General features: G+C 40.1%; 1 protein-coding gene across 1 annotated transcript; it reads left to right on the plus strand.

Annotated features, from left to right (window-relative positions):
- The first annotated feature begins 4,889 nt into the window (after positions 1 to 4,889).
- Positions 4,890 to 10,518, plus strand: irx2a (iroquois homeobox 2a). Its single transcript, XM_034208581.1, has 3 exons — positions 4,890 to 5,408; positions 6,638 to 7,043; positions 7,814 to 10,518. The coding sequence occupies exons 1-3, from the start codon at positions 5,169 to 5,171 to the stop codon at positions 8,683 to 8,685; spliced, it is 1,518 nt and encodes a 505-aa protein (XP_034064472.1). The 5' UTR covers positions 4,890 to 5,168; the 3' UTR covers positions 8,686 to 10,518.
- Positions 10,519 to 16,267: the final 5,749 nt, after the last annotated feature.

Genomic DNA, 16,267 nt, shown 5'->3' on the forward strand with positions numbered 1-16,267 from the left:
CAGGGTTTGTCAAGCAAAGCGGATGTTTTAGTCCCAAACGATAGCTGAGGATCATGGGTAGTGTAGTGTCTTCGGCCATCCTAAACTCCCAAAAAAGTATGTGTTTCTCCGAATCGAAGGTTAAAAACACAAAAGCATTGTACATCATTATCCATCACACATCCTCTGTTTTTATTTATTTGGTTATTTGTTTGATTTATATACTGCATTGTCTTGTTTATGTTTCTTATGCTGGTGTTATCTATTGTGTATCTTGTTTTGTGTGTATTTGTACGGCGACCTTGAGAGCCTTGAAAGGCGCCTATATAAAATTAATGAATTATTATTATTATTACACAATTTAAACCAATTAATGTTGTGTAATTAACAAGGATAAACTGATGTTTTTTAGTTGATGAGTACGGCAGATATCACTGTGTAATAATTTGACAGTGAGGGGAATACTTCCGATTTTATTATGAAAACTTCGAGACCGGAAATACTGTTTTCACCCTGTGACGGTTGACGCCAACTTTACATGGACGCTGCGGAAAGATGTAGTATATTAATGTTCTGCAGGCGAGACCTCAAATCATCTTCATAATATCTATCGAACTATAGATCCTACACATCCACTGGATGTGGATTCTAAAAGTACAATATACACTTCTCGCTATAAATCTAATCAAAAAGCATATTAATGGCCAAACTTTTCCACAATTTAGGATTTTCCAGATAGGGTTATTTGTGAATAAACGACCCTCCGGAGCATTTGCAATCAACGGGAGCATGTTGTTTCTTACACGACTACTATAGGTGCTACACTTTAAAACGTGACTATGGGTCGTAATCATAGACTGTATAATAAGCTGCTGAACAATCGACCTATTTGGTAGTTTTTTGTAGGAGGACAGGCTGGAGTGTACATATGGTTAGAGCATAATACAAACTGTTCTTGATTGATGCAAAAATCTTGGAACTTTGTCCAGCAAAGTTGAGTACAACACCATTATGATGAGTTCAAATATTGAAGAAGACCGACATGAAGACCAAAAAAGTGCTTTTTAGGTCTTAAAACTGAAGGCACTGTTCATAAGTGACAAAGACATGGAGGCAATGGTCACTGTGAACAATAGCCAGGCTCAGGTTTAATCATACTGATATATCCTCCTCAGACTGTATTGATTTCAGACCAGTTCAATATGACTACATAACTAGTAAATTTCCCTCCTACACCGCCACATGCACTATTAGTCATGCACCTACAGACAAGCATAGTTAGAGTGATAGACAGACACAACCATGCATTTACACATTTACCCAGCTCCACCCCACATTGCCCCGAACCCCCCCCCCCCAAACATAGTTAACACATAAAGCCAAATGCACATCATAGAAGTTCATAACATGTAAAAGGTCCACAACAGCTGCACTGCAGAGGTTCAAAATGTTATGGAAAATCAGAAATCGATATTTATTTAGTCACATGGGTAATAAACAAAGGGCATGACATCAAAGCTACAGTATATCCTTTAGCTATTCAATTTGACTCCGGACAATTTACATACCAAAAAAGGGTTAGCAGTTAGCAATCATCAGCAAGTGCAATACACGCACCTCTGCCAGTTGGACATTATTCAGGGATAAATTCTGTTGGGAGGGAATAGATGAGAAATCAATAGCTGTTTCCTTCATTTATGAAGGATGACATTATTCACTGATATAGAGTTATCTGAAGTGAGCAGAGGTATATAAAATGCTTTAATCCATTAAGCAGTCATACGTATAATAAACATCAATATGTTATGAGTACGTCTATTTGTTATTTCTTCATAGAAAATAAGGAAGTCTTAATTTGTTAAGTGTAAAACATGTTGTGGGGCCAAAAGCGTGTTCACATAGAGGGCAAAATAAAACTAATTGCAAACTTATGACTTTATTTAAATTGTTATGTCTGTACATTTATCAAGTTATTTTTTATTAAAGTAAAAATGCAGTTCCCCACATGAAACAAGCCCAAACATTAGGCTGTTGGACAAGTGGGGTATTTCTTTCTTTTCTTTTTGTTTTTCTTTTTTGTTTATCAATATACCTCATGACCACTCACCTTAACACCATCAGCTAAATGTATAATTTGTGTTGAAAGTCACTAGTGGCGATAAGGTCATGCAGGACGTTGCATCTGTATGTCTGACTCCACATATTTTTCCTTGTCTGCCTCTTTGACTGTCTGACCTGATGCTTTTCTGTCTTGCTTCATCCGCCTGCCTCACAGTGTCTATACTCTCTATGCTGTCTTTATCCGTCTGTCTCTCAGTCCGTGTTGTCTTTCTGCCTGTCTGTCTGTCTGTCAATCTCCTCTCTTTCCCATCTCCTATATCTCCATCAGGCTGGGACTAAAATATCTTAGGAGCTCCAGCTTGTCTGAAACTGAGACCTGGAATGCACTACTGTGGAGTTTAAAACACACACACACACAAACACACACACACACACACACACACACACACACACACACACACACACACACACACACACACACACACACACACACACACACACACACACACACACACACACACACACACACACAAACACACGTACACTCGGTGATGTTACACTACTTACTGTATGGTTAAACTATGGTCTGTGTGTAGAGGAGACAGTGCCCCCTGGTGTGGGCCGAACAGTACTCCCAGTCAGCCATATCTTGACCCAATCTATAATAAAAGTACTCATTTAGTCTTCTGGGATTGATTAGTCCTGCCTGAAACAGAGACACCACTAAATCTTCCTGAAAAATAAAGGCCATTTCCTGAAAAATATATAAAAACTTTGGTAGGCTAAATTCCTTGCAAAATCTTGACACTGGACTAAATTATTATTAGTATCCCTGCATATTACTGACACTAAATGTATCATACATGTCATGATGGTGTTCACTGCTTAACTAATCCAGAATATGGTTAGCTTTTTCAAACATTGAACATTAATTAGCTTTTTGTAAACAGTTTTTAACATTGCTTTTAAAAATAAATAGTTAAAGGTTTATTTCATGTCAATCTCTCAGCAGCTGCTTTAAGAATAATATCTAATCAAATGCATTATAACTGTGACTTTAAATGTAACACATATCCAAATGAAAATGTAAAATTAAAATGTTGGTTTCTATAATGCATCAGTGATTGATTTATTTATTTACGACATTAAGAAGAAGAAAAAAACAGTATAAGCATTTTCAAAAGTGTTTTAATGTGTTATAGAATGGTGTTTTGAGTAATTAAAGAAAACGGAGCTCTCTGACAACACAATACCAAATACATACACTCCTATTACTGTATTGTTGTACGAATTAGGTGTCATAATAATCATAATACTGTCATGTCTCATTTAAAAGTAGTACACATTGGAAATGGATGGCGATAGGATTTGAATACAGGACATTATGGTGTATTCATTAACATAACTGGAATGTACACATAGGCTCTACAATCGGCCTTATTTTTGTATAATTTGCATGCATTTAGGTGCTATAAATAAATCAGTCAGACCTGCTAACAGGCACGCTGTATTGCACCTATTTAAATGGTGCTGTTGCTGTTTACAACACTCAGACCACACTGCAGTGGAGGAACAAGCACCTGATGGATGAACACATTCATTCTGATGAATACTGATGAGGAAGACTGCTAGGCCACTCTTCTTCACAGTAGTTGCCACCTTGACTGCCCGTTCCAAAAAAACCTCTGTCACAGTTTCAGGTTTCCACCCTGCTGTGCTGTATCGCTTGTCTCCAACAGAGGTCATAATGCCTGTAATCACAGTAATAAAGGACAAGGCTGTGCCCTGTTGTGCATGCAGAGACAAGTGCAAACGCGCATACACAGAAACACAACAGTGTGTATACAGGTAATGCCCCAAAAAAACTGTCAAAAGCTGTCAAACTCGCCTAATTACGCACACCGGACAGTGTGTGTGGTGCCTGCACAGAGGAGAGATTGCCCCTCATAAAACTACAATAACCAGCACCAACGGCTTATTATTCCTGATGAATGTAATTGTAATAATAAGCGATGAGTGTATTTGAGATGCGCTAAGTGGGGGGAATTAAGGATCCGGGCACGCCTCTCGCAGACCAGAGCGCGCACTGCCTGGCGCACGTGCACCCTTATCGGTGCTCGAATGCATTCATGGATGTGTCCGCGTCTGATAGCTGGACTGACGAAATAACCAGCTGCAAGTGGAGAGCACTGGCCATTTTATACTACCCCCCCTCTCTTTCTCTCTCTCCCCCCTCTCTCGCTTTCTGTCCTGCTCAGTTGTTATGGGAGTGCTTGCAAGTTTTGATCACACAGACGATCACAATTAACCTGACCTTTAAACTATTTTCTTTAAAACGAGGCAAAAAGTAAAACATGCAAACTGATTTTGAATAGTTCTCTTTCTCTCACTGCAAGACTATGTATGTCCTGGTGCTGCAATGAGTAGGCCTAGCCATCGAAAAAAAACTCTATATGAATATATCGCTATTTTAAAAAGTAAGAAGTGAACTTCAAAAGAACATTTCAAAATGACTCAATTATAAATTCTGATACATGTTACCTGTTTGGGGAATTTTCTGGAAATAAATGACAAATGCAGAAGATTGTACATGTTTGCTTTGCTCAGTTACATAGGCTACATTTCTTATTTAAAATGTTTTGAAACCACGTTAAACTGAACGAGTCTCGTTTTGGTGGACAGAGCCCACTTTTTGCAGTGTGGAGTCTTGGTTTTGTTTCGAGTCTCCATTTCTACGAGGCAGAAAGGGGGCGTGGATGGGATATTCAGATGAGCCGGAGTGACAGCTCCAGTTTCCCCCAATGCTCTGTGTGTCTGAAACTCCACTGGCTCCTTCCCTTCTAACTCCTCACTTCATAGTGCTGCGTACTAAAAACATCGGACGCTAGGGGATCAAGACGCATGCCACATTGCCTCTATGTGGGCACTTTAACAGATCTTTCGGGGTTTTTTCCCAGTAAGGGGGCTGTGGAGGGAGGACTTTTTTTTATTTTCATTGTCCGATGACTGTTTGTACGGCTGATTATTGAGTTGATTGTTTATTATTTTTTGGCTGTTGTTGCTCGTCGCCCTGCGCGTCGTTTTTTCCTCTTTTCTTTTGGAATCGGCGACCCAACGCGCGCTTACCCATGTCCTATCCTCAGGGTTACCTCTACCAGGCCCCGGGCTCTCTGGCTCTTTATTCGTGTCCGGCATACGGGGCCTCGGCTCTGGCTGCCCCGCGGAATGAAGACTTGGCGAGATCGTCCTCTGGCTCAGCCTTCAGTCCTTACCCTGGGTCGGCTGCTTTCTCCGCCTCGGCCGGTGCAGGCTTCTCCAGCCCGCTGTCATACTCCACGGATCCAACTACGGGATTCCCATCCTACATGGTAAAATATCTCATATATCAATCTATGATTCTTTATGAAAAGGTTTCAAAGTGGCTGAATTTGTCAGCGAGTTAACGTAGGCTATGTAAATGTTTAGCTGTCATTCGCTCAAGATTAAATCGGCACAATGTGTTTTGTTATGATCCCTTTATCAGTAAGTAGCCTACGTGCGTAACTTTCTCATTGAGTGCACGGTTGCCTTATGTTTATATCTATTGGCCTTTCGTCGGATTGTTACTATTAAATCCTTAACCTCTTTGGCTTAAATTGATTTTTTTTCAGCATGAGCTGCAAATTCTAATGGCTTGACCAACGCTTAGCACTCACTGCGCAGCTAATTATGGAAAACAGAACACCAACTAAGATTTTTATTTCAGCCTTTTAGCAGCTAAGCAGTCAATTTGTGTGCCATAGGAAATTAATATTACACAAGCTATTACTCTTTCTTCTACAGCAGTCAGTAAAATCACCAGGGGATGAAGCAGACTTTATTCTGAGTTGAATAAACGGAATTTTAACATGAAAAGCATGACTTGCAATGCTATTGTCACAGGGCACTTGAATCGTTTTAGGAAAGGTGCATATCAAGTGATTTGCTAATGGGATTTGTAATGCTGCAAAGAGAAGATGTTAACACATTGTGGCTGCCACAACAAAACAAAAAGCAGCCACTGAAAGAAAATGAGGAAGTTAATGGGTGATTAGAGAAAATTGAAATGTCCTTTTTATTAGCTTTATGGCTATATTAACAGGAGCCTTGCTATTAGTTAATCCGATAATGATCTTGACCATTAATTCGTGCTTTTCCGTGGCCTGCTTTTACGCTCGGTGTATTTAGCCTCGCCTGCATTTACATTTTTGTTCCAACTAAATGAGGAGCTTTGACAAATGATCCAAGCACAACATAACATATTAATTGTTTGTTTATTTTTAACAATACACTGCACGTATTGTTCTAGAGACCTGTCAGTGAATTAGTATCACTCTCCTCACATTTTTCACAAGTTTTCCAAAATAACAATGACTAGAATGAAATAGATTGTTTCAGTTGTTATAATGTCTTTTTAATATACATGTGTGTGTCCTTAAAATGCCATATCAATTATGATAAGTAGTTGTGTTAATTAATTACAAGTAGGCTAACATTAATGTCAAATAAAAAACATATTTTTTAAACTCAGCGTTGGAATACACACAGCAGAATCCTGACTGTTTCAACTTTCCTCCAGAGCTCTCCATATGACGCGCACACATCGGGCATGGCCGGGGCATTGAGTTACCACCCATACGGGAGTCCAGGGTACCCCTACCAACTCAACGACCCGGCTTACCGCAAAAACGCAACCAGGGACGCCACGGCCACCATGAAGGCCTGGCTGCAGGAGCACCGGAAGAACCCGTACCCGACTAAAGGGGAGAAGATCATGCTGGCCATCATCACCAAGATGACCCTGACGCAGGTCTCCACATGGTTCGCCAACGCCAGGCGGAGGCTCAAGAAGGAGAACAAGATGACATGGGCGCCCAGGAATAAGAGCGAAGACGAGGACGAGGAGGACGGGGACGGAGAGAGGAAAGAAGTGGATCGCTCTGAAAAAACGCTGGATAACAGCGAGGCTTCAGCGGAGGATGAAGGTGGGGTATTATCTGGCGACCGAGCCAATGATCCATTTAACAATTCGGGGTAGCATGGGGGCTAGAGGGAGGGGTGGATTCCCCTTGTATTTACTGTTCAAGATATTTAGGGGAATAATGCTGGGTTTTGAAATTTAGCATGGCATTATTATATCCTGAAACACATTTTAAAATAATATGTCTTTATTTCGTTTTTTGTATCTCTTATAAAATACATCTGGCAAAATGTATAGTATTACTAATAGTATTGATTAATATAATTGTGTTAATGAAAACGAGGTTCTAAAACTAAATGACCTGTTAAGGTGAACGCTCTATTTTCTGAACATGATTAATGGAAGGTCACTGGCAAAGTAGACACATAACATAGCAATCCACATGAGTGGCCTTAATGTTAATGTCATTATCCTGATGACATCTTTGCATAATTATGTGAAAAAAAAATACTGTTATATGAATCGTAGCCTATTTAAAATGATATGAATAATTAATGTATCACTTATTCAAGCCCAACACATTGTTGATGGCTTTTAATACAAATGGATACAGAATATACTTTGACGATATGATGATTTTATAAATTGGTTTAATTTATTTATTAGACAGCGTTTGCTTTTGTCTTAATTTGATATGACTGCTCATTACATTTGAATGTGTCTACTTTTAGATATGACATTTCTTTATGTTCTATTTATCCATAGAATGTTATTTTTTCTTGTAATTATTGGCTATTTCTTTATTTTAATTCGACATTTCTCCTTGTGTCTTAGGTATCAGCTTGCACGTCGACATTCTGACGGACCACTCATGCTCTGCAGAGTCTGACGGGGAGAAGGTCAGCTGTCGTGGGGCGGAACTGGGCTCTGACCGGACTGGCGACAAGTGCGAGGAGGACGGCGAGGAGCAGAACCACGACAGGCGGGCTCAGCTTTCACCCATATCCGTCACATCGTCGCCTCTCACAGGAGTAGAAGCTCCACTCCTCAGTCATCACCACCACCACCACCACCTCCATCATCTCCACCAACTCCACAGTCAGCGCGAGGATTTGGCCCGGAGCCTCGTCAATATCAACACTATCAGCACCAATAAATCGTCTCCTTGTCTTGATAGCAGACCTTCTTCGGGGGCGCCTCAGAACCCCACAGTCAAGCCCAAACTGTGGTCGCTGGCGGAAATTGCTACCTCGGACCAAAAGCAGCATCACCAGCAACATGGGCTGCCCGGACAACCGAACTGCCCCTCCTCCAGCGGTGGCCTCCTTACCCCCCCTACGTCTTCCACCACCTCCCCGGCTGCCAGTTCCCCCTCCTTATACCCAGCCCCCTCCATCCTTGGAAGACCTATTTATTACACTTCTCCCTTTTATAGCAATTACACAAACTATGGCAACTTCAGCCCCCTGCAGGGCCAAGGGATCCTGCGGTATACTAATTCATCCGGAGTGAGTCTGGCTGCTGCCGCCGCTGCCGCTGCTGCAAACGAGGGTCTGAGCTCCTCTCACCAGGCTGTGGAGGCCAGCACTAACCCCAAACACAGGCCAGACTCCCCCCTCGTTAAAAATAACCCAAACCACATTGTTGTTGTCGAGCCACAACAGCTTTTCCGACCCGCACATTTAGAAGCAAAGAAAGGTACGTAATTACACGTTTCGCCACGCTCTTAAAACAAACAATAACCATTTTAAAGACTCATTTAATCTGGTGTTAAATCTTGAGATTGTATGTGTTTTAAACGTGGGAGGGAAACCGCTCCACGGCCGAGGTAAAAGGAGTTCACTTGTTTGCAATGCAAATTACCTGGTTTTCTTTTGTGACACTTCAATGTGTCATAGTAGCCATAGTCAAACCGTGGGTTGACTGTTTTGGATAAAATTAAGATTTTTTTCAAGCATGAGACATAGCCTAGGTGGCATTTTCTGACACTATTGGCAGATTAAGATTAATACGGTTTTAGGACCTAATATGAGACTAAATTACTTTTTAATATGGATATTTTACAACGCTGTCCAACCATAACGACGTGTATTGTGGCCTATAATTAGTGTTCGACGCAGTGTATTTTCTGAAATAATAAATTAGTAATTATTCAACTTTTTTTTACAACACAACGCGTACTTTTGTTCTTCTGTTAAATCATCTATAGTATTGTATTGGAAGACAGTGGGGATATGAACAAATGCGCAGAAGTACACATAGGCTACAGATAGAGACGTTAAACATCACCCCATTAAGGACAGACCTCAGATCAGCCTAACCACGTGCACACGCAAACACACGCGCGCACGCACACATCACACAGTGGCAGCCTGTGAATCCAATAAGCGGAGAAATGTTGCCATAGCTTTGAACAGGAATCCTATTTTTTACGTTTCCTCTGATGTGTGTGCGCGCACGCACAGTGGGCCCCAACCTTATCTTCCAGCTTAGGATAATTATAATTACACAGGGTCAGCCAAAAGCAAACAAATCAGTTAGTTTGCTCTGCGCATTCATCGTGCAACTTTACATCTTCAAATGTCACTTAAGTTATTGTGGCGGTTACTTTCCTTGCGCACATTCAAAGCTCTGCCTACACGCCGCTGGATAAACGTTTCCCCCGGCAATTAGGCAGTGGGGATTTTAATAAGCACTTGCAGTAGAGCTGTTATGGGTAGAGGGATACCTTTGAGTTTCCTGAGGTTGTGGAGGGAGTTGATTATTTTATTGTGGGATATTTCCATGGTCTGCAGGTAGGTGTCACAATTGCTTTGACTATAAAGTGAGTAAGGACACCACCCTTTGGCCCCATGTTTTAACCCCCATAACCTTTACTTCAAACCGGATCTAGTGCCACCATATAGTCAGAATGAAAGCTGCTACCGCCTCCTCAGCTGCACACAGGCTGAGACTCTCTCTACAGCACATGTTTGTCAGATTACTATTGTATTATTTCAGTTGTTTGTTTTAAATGCATTTGTGGGTAATGATTTCACATTGTTTCCAAAATATCTCCCATTATATGTGATTTACATGTTATTTCTCAGGTTCCTATAGTTTGCTTATTTGCCACGGTATATTGTTTTATTATATTCACGTGTGGAAAACATCATTTGGCCTTTCTGTGAAACCGTATTTGTAAAAGGAAGACGCAAAGCGGACGGGATTGAAGTGAACTTGAAGACTTCAAAGTGGAATAGCCTACATTTGATATTTATTTTTTTAAATGATGGCGAAATGATGCCTATAATTTATGCAAGTTGTATTGCAAAAATGGGAAACTGACATTGTCTGTTTGATTTGTAAATATATATATATTATGGACGGTTTTTATTTGAGACGCATTTGGGAAAAAGCTACACAATCTTGTTATCAGGAGTACTTTTACTAATTTATATCTTTGAATGTAAATAAAATAGACGCTGGTAAAGATGTACTGGCAGAGTATGATATTCATTATTCAAAGGAGAACATATTAAACTGTTTTCCCAACTATACATACATCTTGGGGAGTCATTATTTTATTTACAACAGACCTGTGTTTAACACTCAGGTATTTTGTATTCACCCTGCTCACTGCTCCTTTTATTTTTCCACTCCAAACGCAGATGGGAAATGCTTGATGAATTTTGCTTTTCATAAACATTATGAGTTTTCACAGATTGCACAATCCATTCTTTCTAAATGGACCATCATTTTCTTTTAGGGCCTCATTCTGGTCAGGGGAATCTCCCTGGGCCACATATTCACGACCTTGATTGGGATAAACGACATACTTATTTCATTTTTCTCCCCTTTTCCCCTCTCCCCTCGCCCTGCCACACATTTATTTTTCAGTGTGATTAATACAGCCGTGGGACGCATCGGGCATTATGGGCTCCCAGCGGGGCCTGTCCCTGGAGCTTTTTAGCCTGGTTCAGGATGGGTCAGCCCTGCCTGCTTCATTATGGCATGGCATTGAGCAATCCATAAAAGTCTATCTAAGCATCTGCCAGCTCCAATGGGCTGTGTGATGGGCCCTAATCGGACAGGCTTTCCTCTGCTTTTCATCAAGGCTTGGTTATTTCAGCGGATTTAGGACAGAGCTAATTAAACAATTTTGAATTAAAAAAAGCTCAGGTTTAAGGATGATGATAAATAAGCATAATGTAAAAAAACAACAATTAGTCTACTACTAGTTCTACTAATAATTATTATTTTAAAACAACTTTACACACCATTTAAAATTAATTTGATTTTACATTTCTATGATTTAGAAAAAGTATTTCTAATATTTTGTCACACACAGTGGAGGCTGAGTGTGAAATACTCAAAGATCAGATGTATAATATTCCCATCCTCCAAGAGGAGGCCTCCATCATCGCTCCCAGCCAGACTAAAAGCTAATCCTTCATTTTCCAGTTGAATTTCAGTTTGAGTGTTGTCCAAATCTCAAGGGACTCCCTTTCACCTTGGTTTTCCTCCTCCTTCTTCAGACCCCCCATGCCTCATCCAAGGAAGTAATATGTGGCTGCCACCATGGATGTAGTGGAGGGTAAACCCACCCAAAGTTAACCCACCTTTTAGGCTGACAGTGACACACATTCATGGGTTATTTTGCAGTGAACAGTTTCACAAATGCCAGAAATGTTATGAAGAAGAGTCTTTGAAGCTAAATATATATTTAGGGAGGACCTTTTAAAACTTGTATTGATTTGTTGTATAATTGGGTGTCCACCTTTAATCACCACTGCCTGATACTATTGTATTTTACATGTATTCTTATTTGCCTTTATTTTGCCGTCACCTATATGGAGGACATGCACACTATAGCCCCTGGCCAGCTTCTTCTTCCTCGGCCCAAACACTTTCATTAAATGATGACTTATTGAAATGCCTGCTTTATTCTCAGATGGGTTCCCCGGGGACTCAGCACTGTAGTCAAATATCACCAGAGGCACTCTCCAAAGCACACAGAGGCCCTACCTCTCTCTCTAGCATGCTCTTTCTCTCACCCGCTGCTGCACCCTCCAAATGTCAACATTTGTTCTCAATAAAAAGCAGTTATTGTTTCAGTAAAACAAAAATTGCTCAGTAACCGGTCGCCTTTGAACATATGAAAATAAACTTCCACTCCACCTCTTCATTTGATTGAGAGCAATGGTAGGTGAAAATGGAAGCAAGGCATCCATTGCACATGACAAAGCTCAAGCTGTGAGGCCCGTTATGAAACGATTGTGAATTTATGCCACAATTAGTCACAGTTGTAAATGAGCATTTCCGTCCCTTTTGAAGAACCCTCATTGCCTCACATTCGTTTAACTATTAGCAGAAGAAACAACAGTGCCCTTGACACTTTATATGTGCCAGAACTCAAGCCAGAACAGACTATTTACTATACTCGTCTAGTCTACCAAGACCCATGTCAAGTACAAAACATATCCAAGCTTGTGCTTTAAAGAAAAATGACAATTTAAACATATAGATATTCTTTAATTTCATGCATGGCATATCAAATACAGTCATAATCCTATCATATAGTTTACCAAAGAGGGTGTGTTCACCCATGCTAAGGACTAGTTGTCATTGCAAGCTAAATTGATGGTATCACATGGCTCATAGGCTTCATGCGAGTGTAGACTGGAGAGCAAGTGGACTCATTTCTCTTATCGTTGATCAAATAAGCAGCTCGTATATGCAGATAATTCATGAGCTCTTTGTATCCTTTATCCTCCCATCAACCCTTTCTCCTCCAAAATGCTTCAGACATTAATCTCTGGCGCACACCTGTGTGTCGCTCCAACAGGAAGTTGATGCAGCTAAAGTTTTGATATAGCATTATAATGTTTTTCAAACAGTAATCGTAGTAGTTAATGGGGAAGGGTGTTGAGTTAGAACAGTAGGAACAGATTCATTTACTAAAGATAACCAAGACTTTAAATGACAAAAATACATATTCAAATTGTATATCCTTGTATTGATGCAGTATGTGTATATATACTTCCACCTAGGTCCTAAATGGTCAGGGACAAGCTAACAACGTCTTAAATGGAGAATGCAATCCATTCAAAACCTTTATTTTAAATACATTTCTATAAACTAATGATATCAACAACAATTCCAATTGTGTTGCATTGCACATTTGTAGTCTTTTATTACATGAAGATATTATACATGCCAGCCATTCAGTATGGAACAGCTTTGTACCCTTTTATTGAACCTTTCTTTAATACAACCCTCTCTGATACTGTTAAATCTTTCATGGTAAATCCACCCATTGTGAGCTAACCATAAATACTGCTGATGTTCAGACCTAACCGTAAGTAGAACTAATATTCAGGGGAGAGTGAGAGACGGGAGAGAGCGGCGGTACAAATCAGGTACAGGTGTGTTTAATAACGCACATCAAAGTGGACCGGGGACTTTAAAAAATGAGTCCGGGGTCCTGTCCTCTCGTAAAGGTGTCAACTGAAATGTTCACTACTCTGGATGATCAAGGGGAGTAAGCTGTGTAGGGTTTTGACACACACACACACACACACACACACACACACACACACACACACACACACACACACACACACACACACACACACACACACACACACACACACACACACAACACACACACACACACACACACACACACACACACACACGCATACACAAACATACACACACACTGATCCTCACATGCTTCTCACTCCCTACCGAACACACACACACTCACGCACACTCTCTCAGACTGAGAGACGCTAAAGCTTGTCCACACGACAGTCTAAACAGGGCCATTAGGAGACCTGACTTCCACTCCTAATTGACAGTTATGTTTAATGCCTGTGGTAAGTAAACACTTTAGAGTAGTGGACTGCACCTTTGGGCCGTAAATCAGGCAAAAAGTGGAAGCCCGTGTTGGAGGAGGCTCTGAAAACTCTAAAGGTGAGAAGCAAAAGACCCACAATGTGTTTGTGTGTGTGCATGTGTGTGCATGTCTGCAGAGTTTCACAGTAAACACACATAATACAAAATGTGTTTGCATGTGTACTAAGGAACTTTTTTTCTTGTGCTAAATGTGCTTTATTTAATTGCATCACAACGAACACAAGACAGCATGTCATTTCTCCATGAATTAAACACACTACAGTTCAGGTGTTTGGATGTCATGAAAAATGCCACAAAATAATTGTGACAATTAAAGTATACCAGAATCAGAGGGTAGAGTAAGGTAAGAAACATGAAGTGACATGAGACGAGAACTACGGTGGCTGAGAGGTGCAATCGACAATTACAAAGTGTGAAACACTTTAACAAAGCTTGAGACAAATTTACATTTTATAAAACAAAATGACATTAGCAAAACACTTATCAAAGAAAAAACGATTTAACATTAACAAAAACAAATTAACAAGATGCGAAACACTTTTACAAAGCTAGAGACACATTTACAAGTGTCGAAACACTTTAACATTTCCCGAAACACTTTAACAAACTAGAGAATCAAACCGGAAAGGGAATGCCCATCATACCAGTGACGTGCAAGTGATTGACACAAACGTACTTACGAGTGTGTTTATGGTTAAACATGTTTTGCCGTTCTGTTGAAACCACCTGGGCCAAGTGACATGGTTTTGCTCATCACAATATACTTTCTCGTGCGCAAGAGATACTTTCTCGTGCACACAAGAAAGTTACTGGTTCGCCAAGTAGGAAGTGGAGCTGTGCCTTTTACACACAGCCTTCGCTGTGTTTACCTTCATTAGACAGCTAAAGAGTTACTGCAGGCTGCTTAATTATAGCCACACACACCTCTAAACACACACACACACCTCTACACACATCGAACTGCCCGATTATTCCCCCTATTACTCATTTTAGGAGATGTTTGATCCACAAGGTGCATGACGTGTGTTTTTGTGATGTGCTCAGTTCCACTTTGTGTGTGTGTTCGGTGTGTTTGTGAATGTCCGACACCGGCATTTGTTTTCAAATGACCATGAACAGTAATTTACACACATCTGGCCAACTCCATAGGTATATGTGTGTGTTCCCAAATGAAATAAATGTGTTTAATCTTATTCTCGATGTAGTGCTCAGTGCTGTCGGAGTGCAGTGGAATCAGCTTGGTCAAATCAGCAGCTCTTCATTTATGAGCGTGCGATTAATTGTGCCTTTACGGTAATTGACAGTAAAAGGATGATCCTGTTATATAAGTGTTACCACTGTTCTTCTATCCGTCATCATGTCACACACTCACATTACAACACAATCTGTACAATTATCCACTACACATGGAAATAGTCCCTCTGTATTACTGCATGTTAATGCACATTTCAAACATCTTTAAATTAAACATATGCAAATAAATGTAAATGGGGGACATACATTATGAGACAGAACACATGTTCATTTGCAGTATAGGAATATTATCAAAAATCACCGACATCAAGAACACTAGTGCAGTGTTAAACTAGTTCTTACAGGCCAAAAACATTCTAGTGAAGCTTAATAAAAAAACATTTGGTTGACTTACTTTTCCTACCAGAGAAAATATATAATAATTAAATGTTAATGTTAAACATTTAAAACATGTGAATAATATAAAAATAAAAAAATATATATCTTGCAACTTACTGAAAATCGTGCATTATTATCTATTTTACATGTATTGCAACACTTTTGCATGATTTATTCTACATCTTACATGTGATTTATTCCCAAGTGACTACATATTATTTACTTTTTTAAGGGCAATATTACTGCATGTGTGTGTGTGTATGTGTTTGAAGGTGTTTATGTATTGCCAAGTGTTCTGTCTATCCATAGTATGCTACTGCTTCTACGCGCTGTGATATGTGTCTAAGTGCAGTTAACACTCAGTTAAACCTCCATCCTCAATTGCAAACTGTCAGCTTTTAAGATCAGTGAGTCCAACAAGTGGAAGAGGCAGACACGAGAAAACGTTGGTTTTCCCTTTCTGCCTGTCTGGAGTGTTTTATAAATGAGCTCAACCTGTCTGCACAGAACCTTTTTTCCCATCACGTACTCTGCGAGACATATCAGGGAAGTGGTTCACGTTAAATAGTATCTGTCAGACTTGTCGGCTAATTAATAGAAGCTTTGCTTTAAGCATATACTTTAGTGTCATGACTTTTCACTTGCTTCTACAGCTTTCAACCTAAGCTTCTTTCACTGAGTAATGGGATAGTGTGCAAATGAAACTGCATGAAATGTAAATGTACTGAAGAAAAAACTGAGACCTAAGATGCT

This window comes from Gymnodraco acuticeps, unplaced genomic scaffold (genome assembly GCF_902827175.1).
Source record: "Gymnodraco acuticeps unplaced genomic scaffold, fGymAcu1.1, whole genome shotgun sequence".
Lineage (NCBI taxonomy): Eukaryota > Metazoa > Chordata > Actinopteri > Perciformes > Bathydraconidae > Gymnodraco > Gymnodraco acuticeps.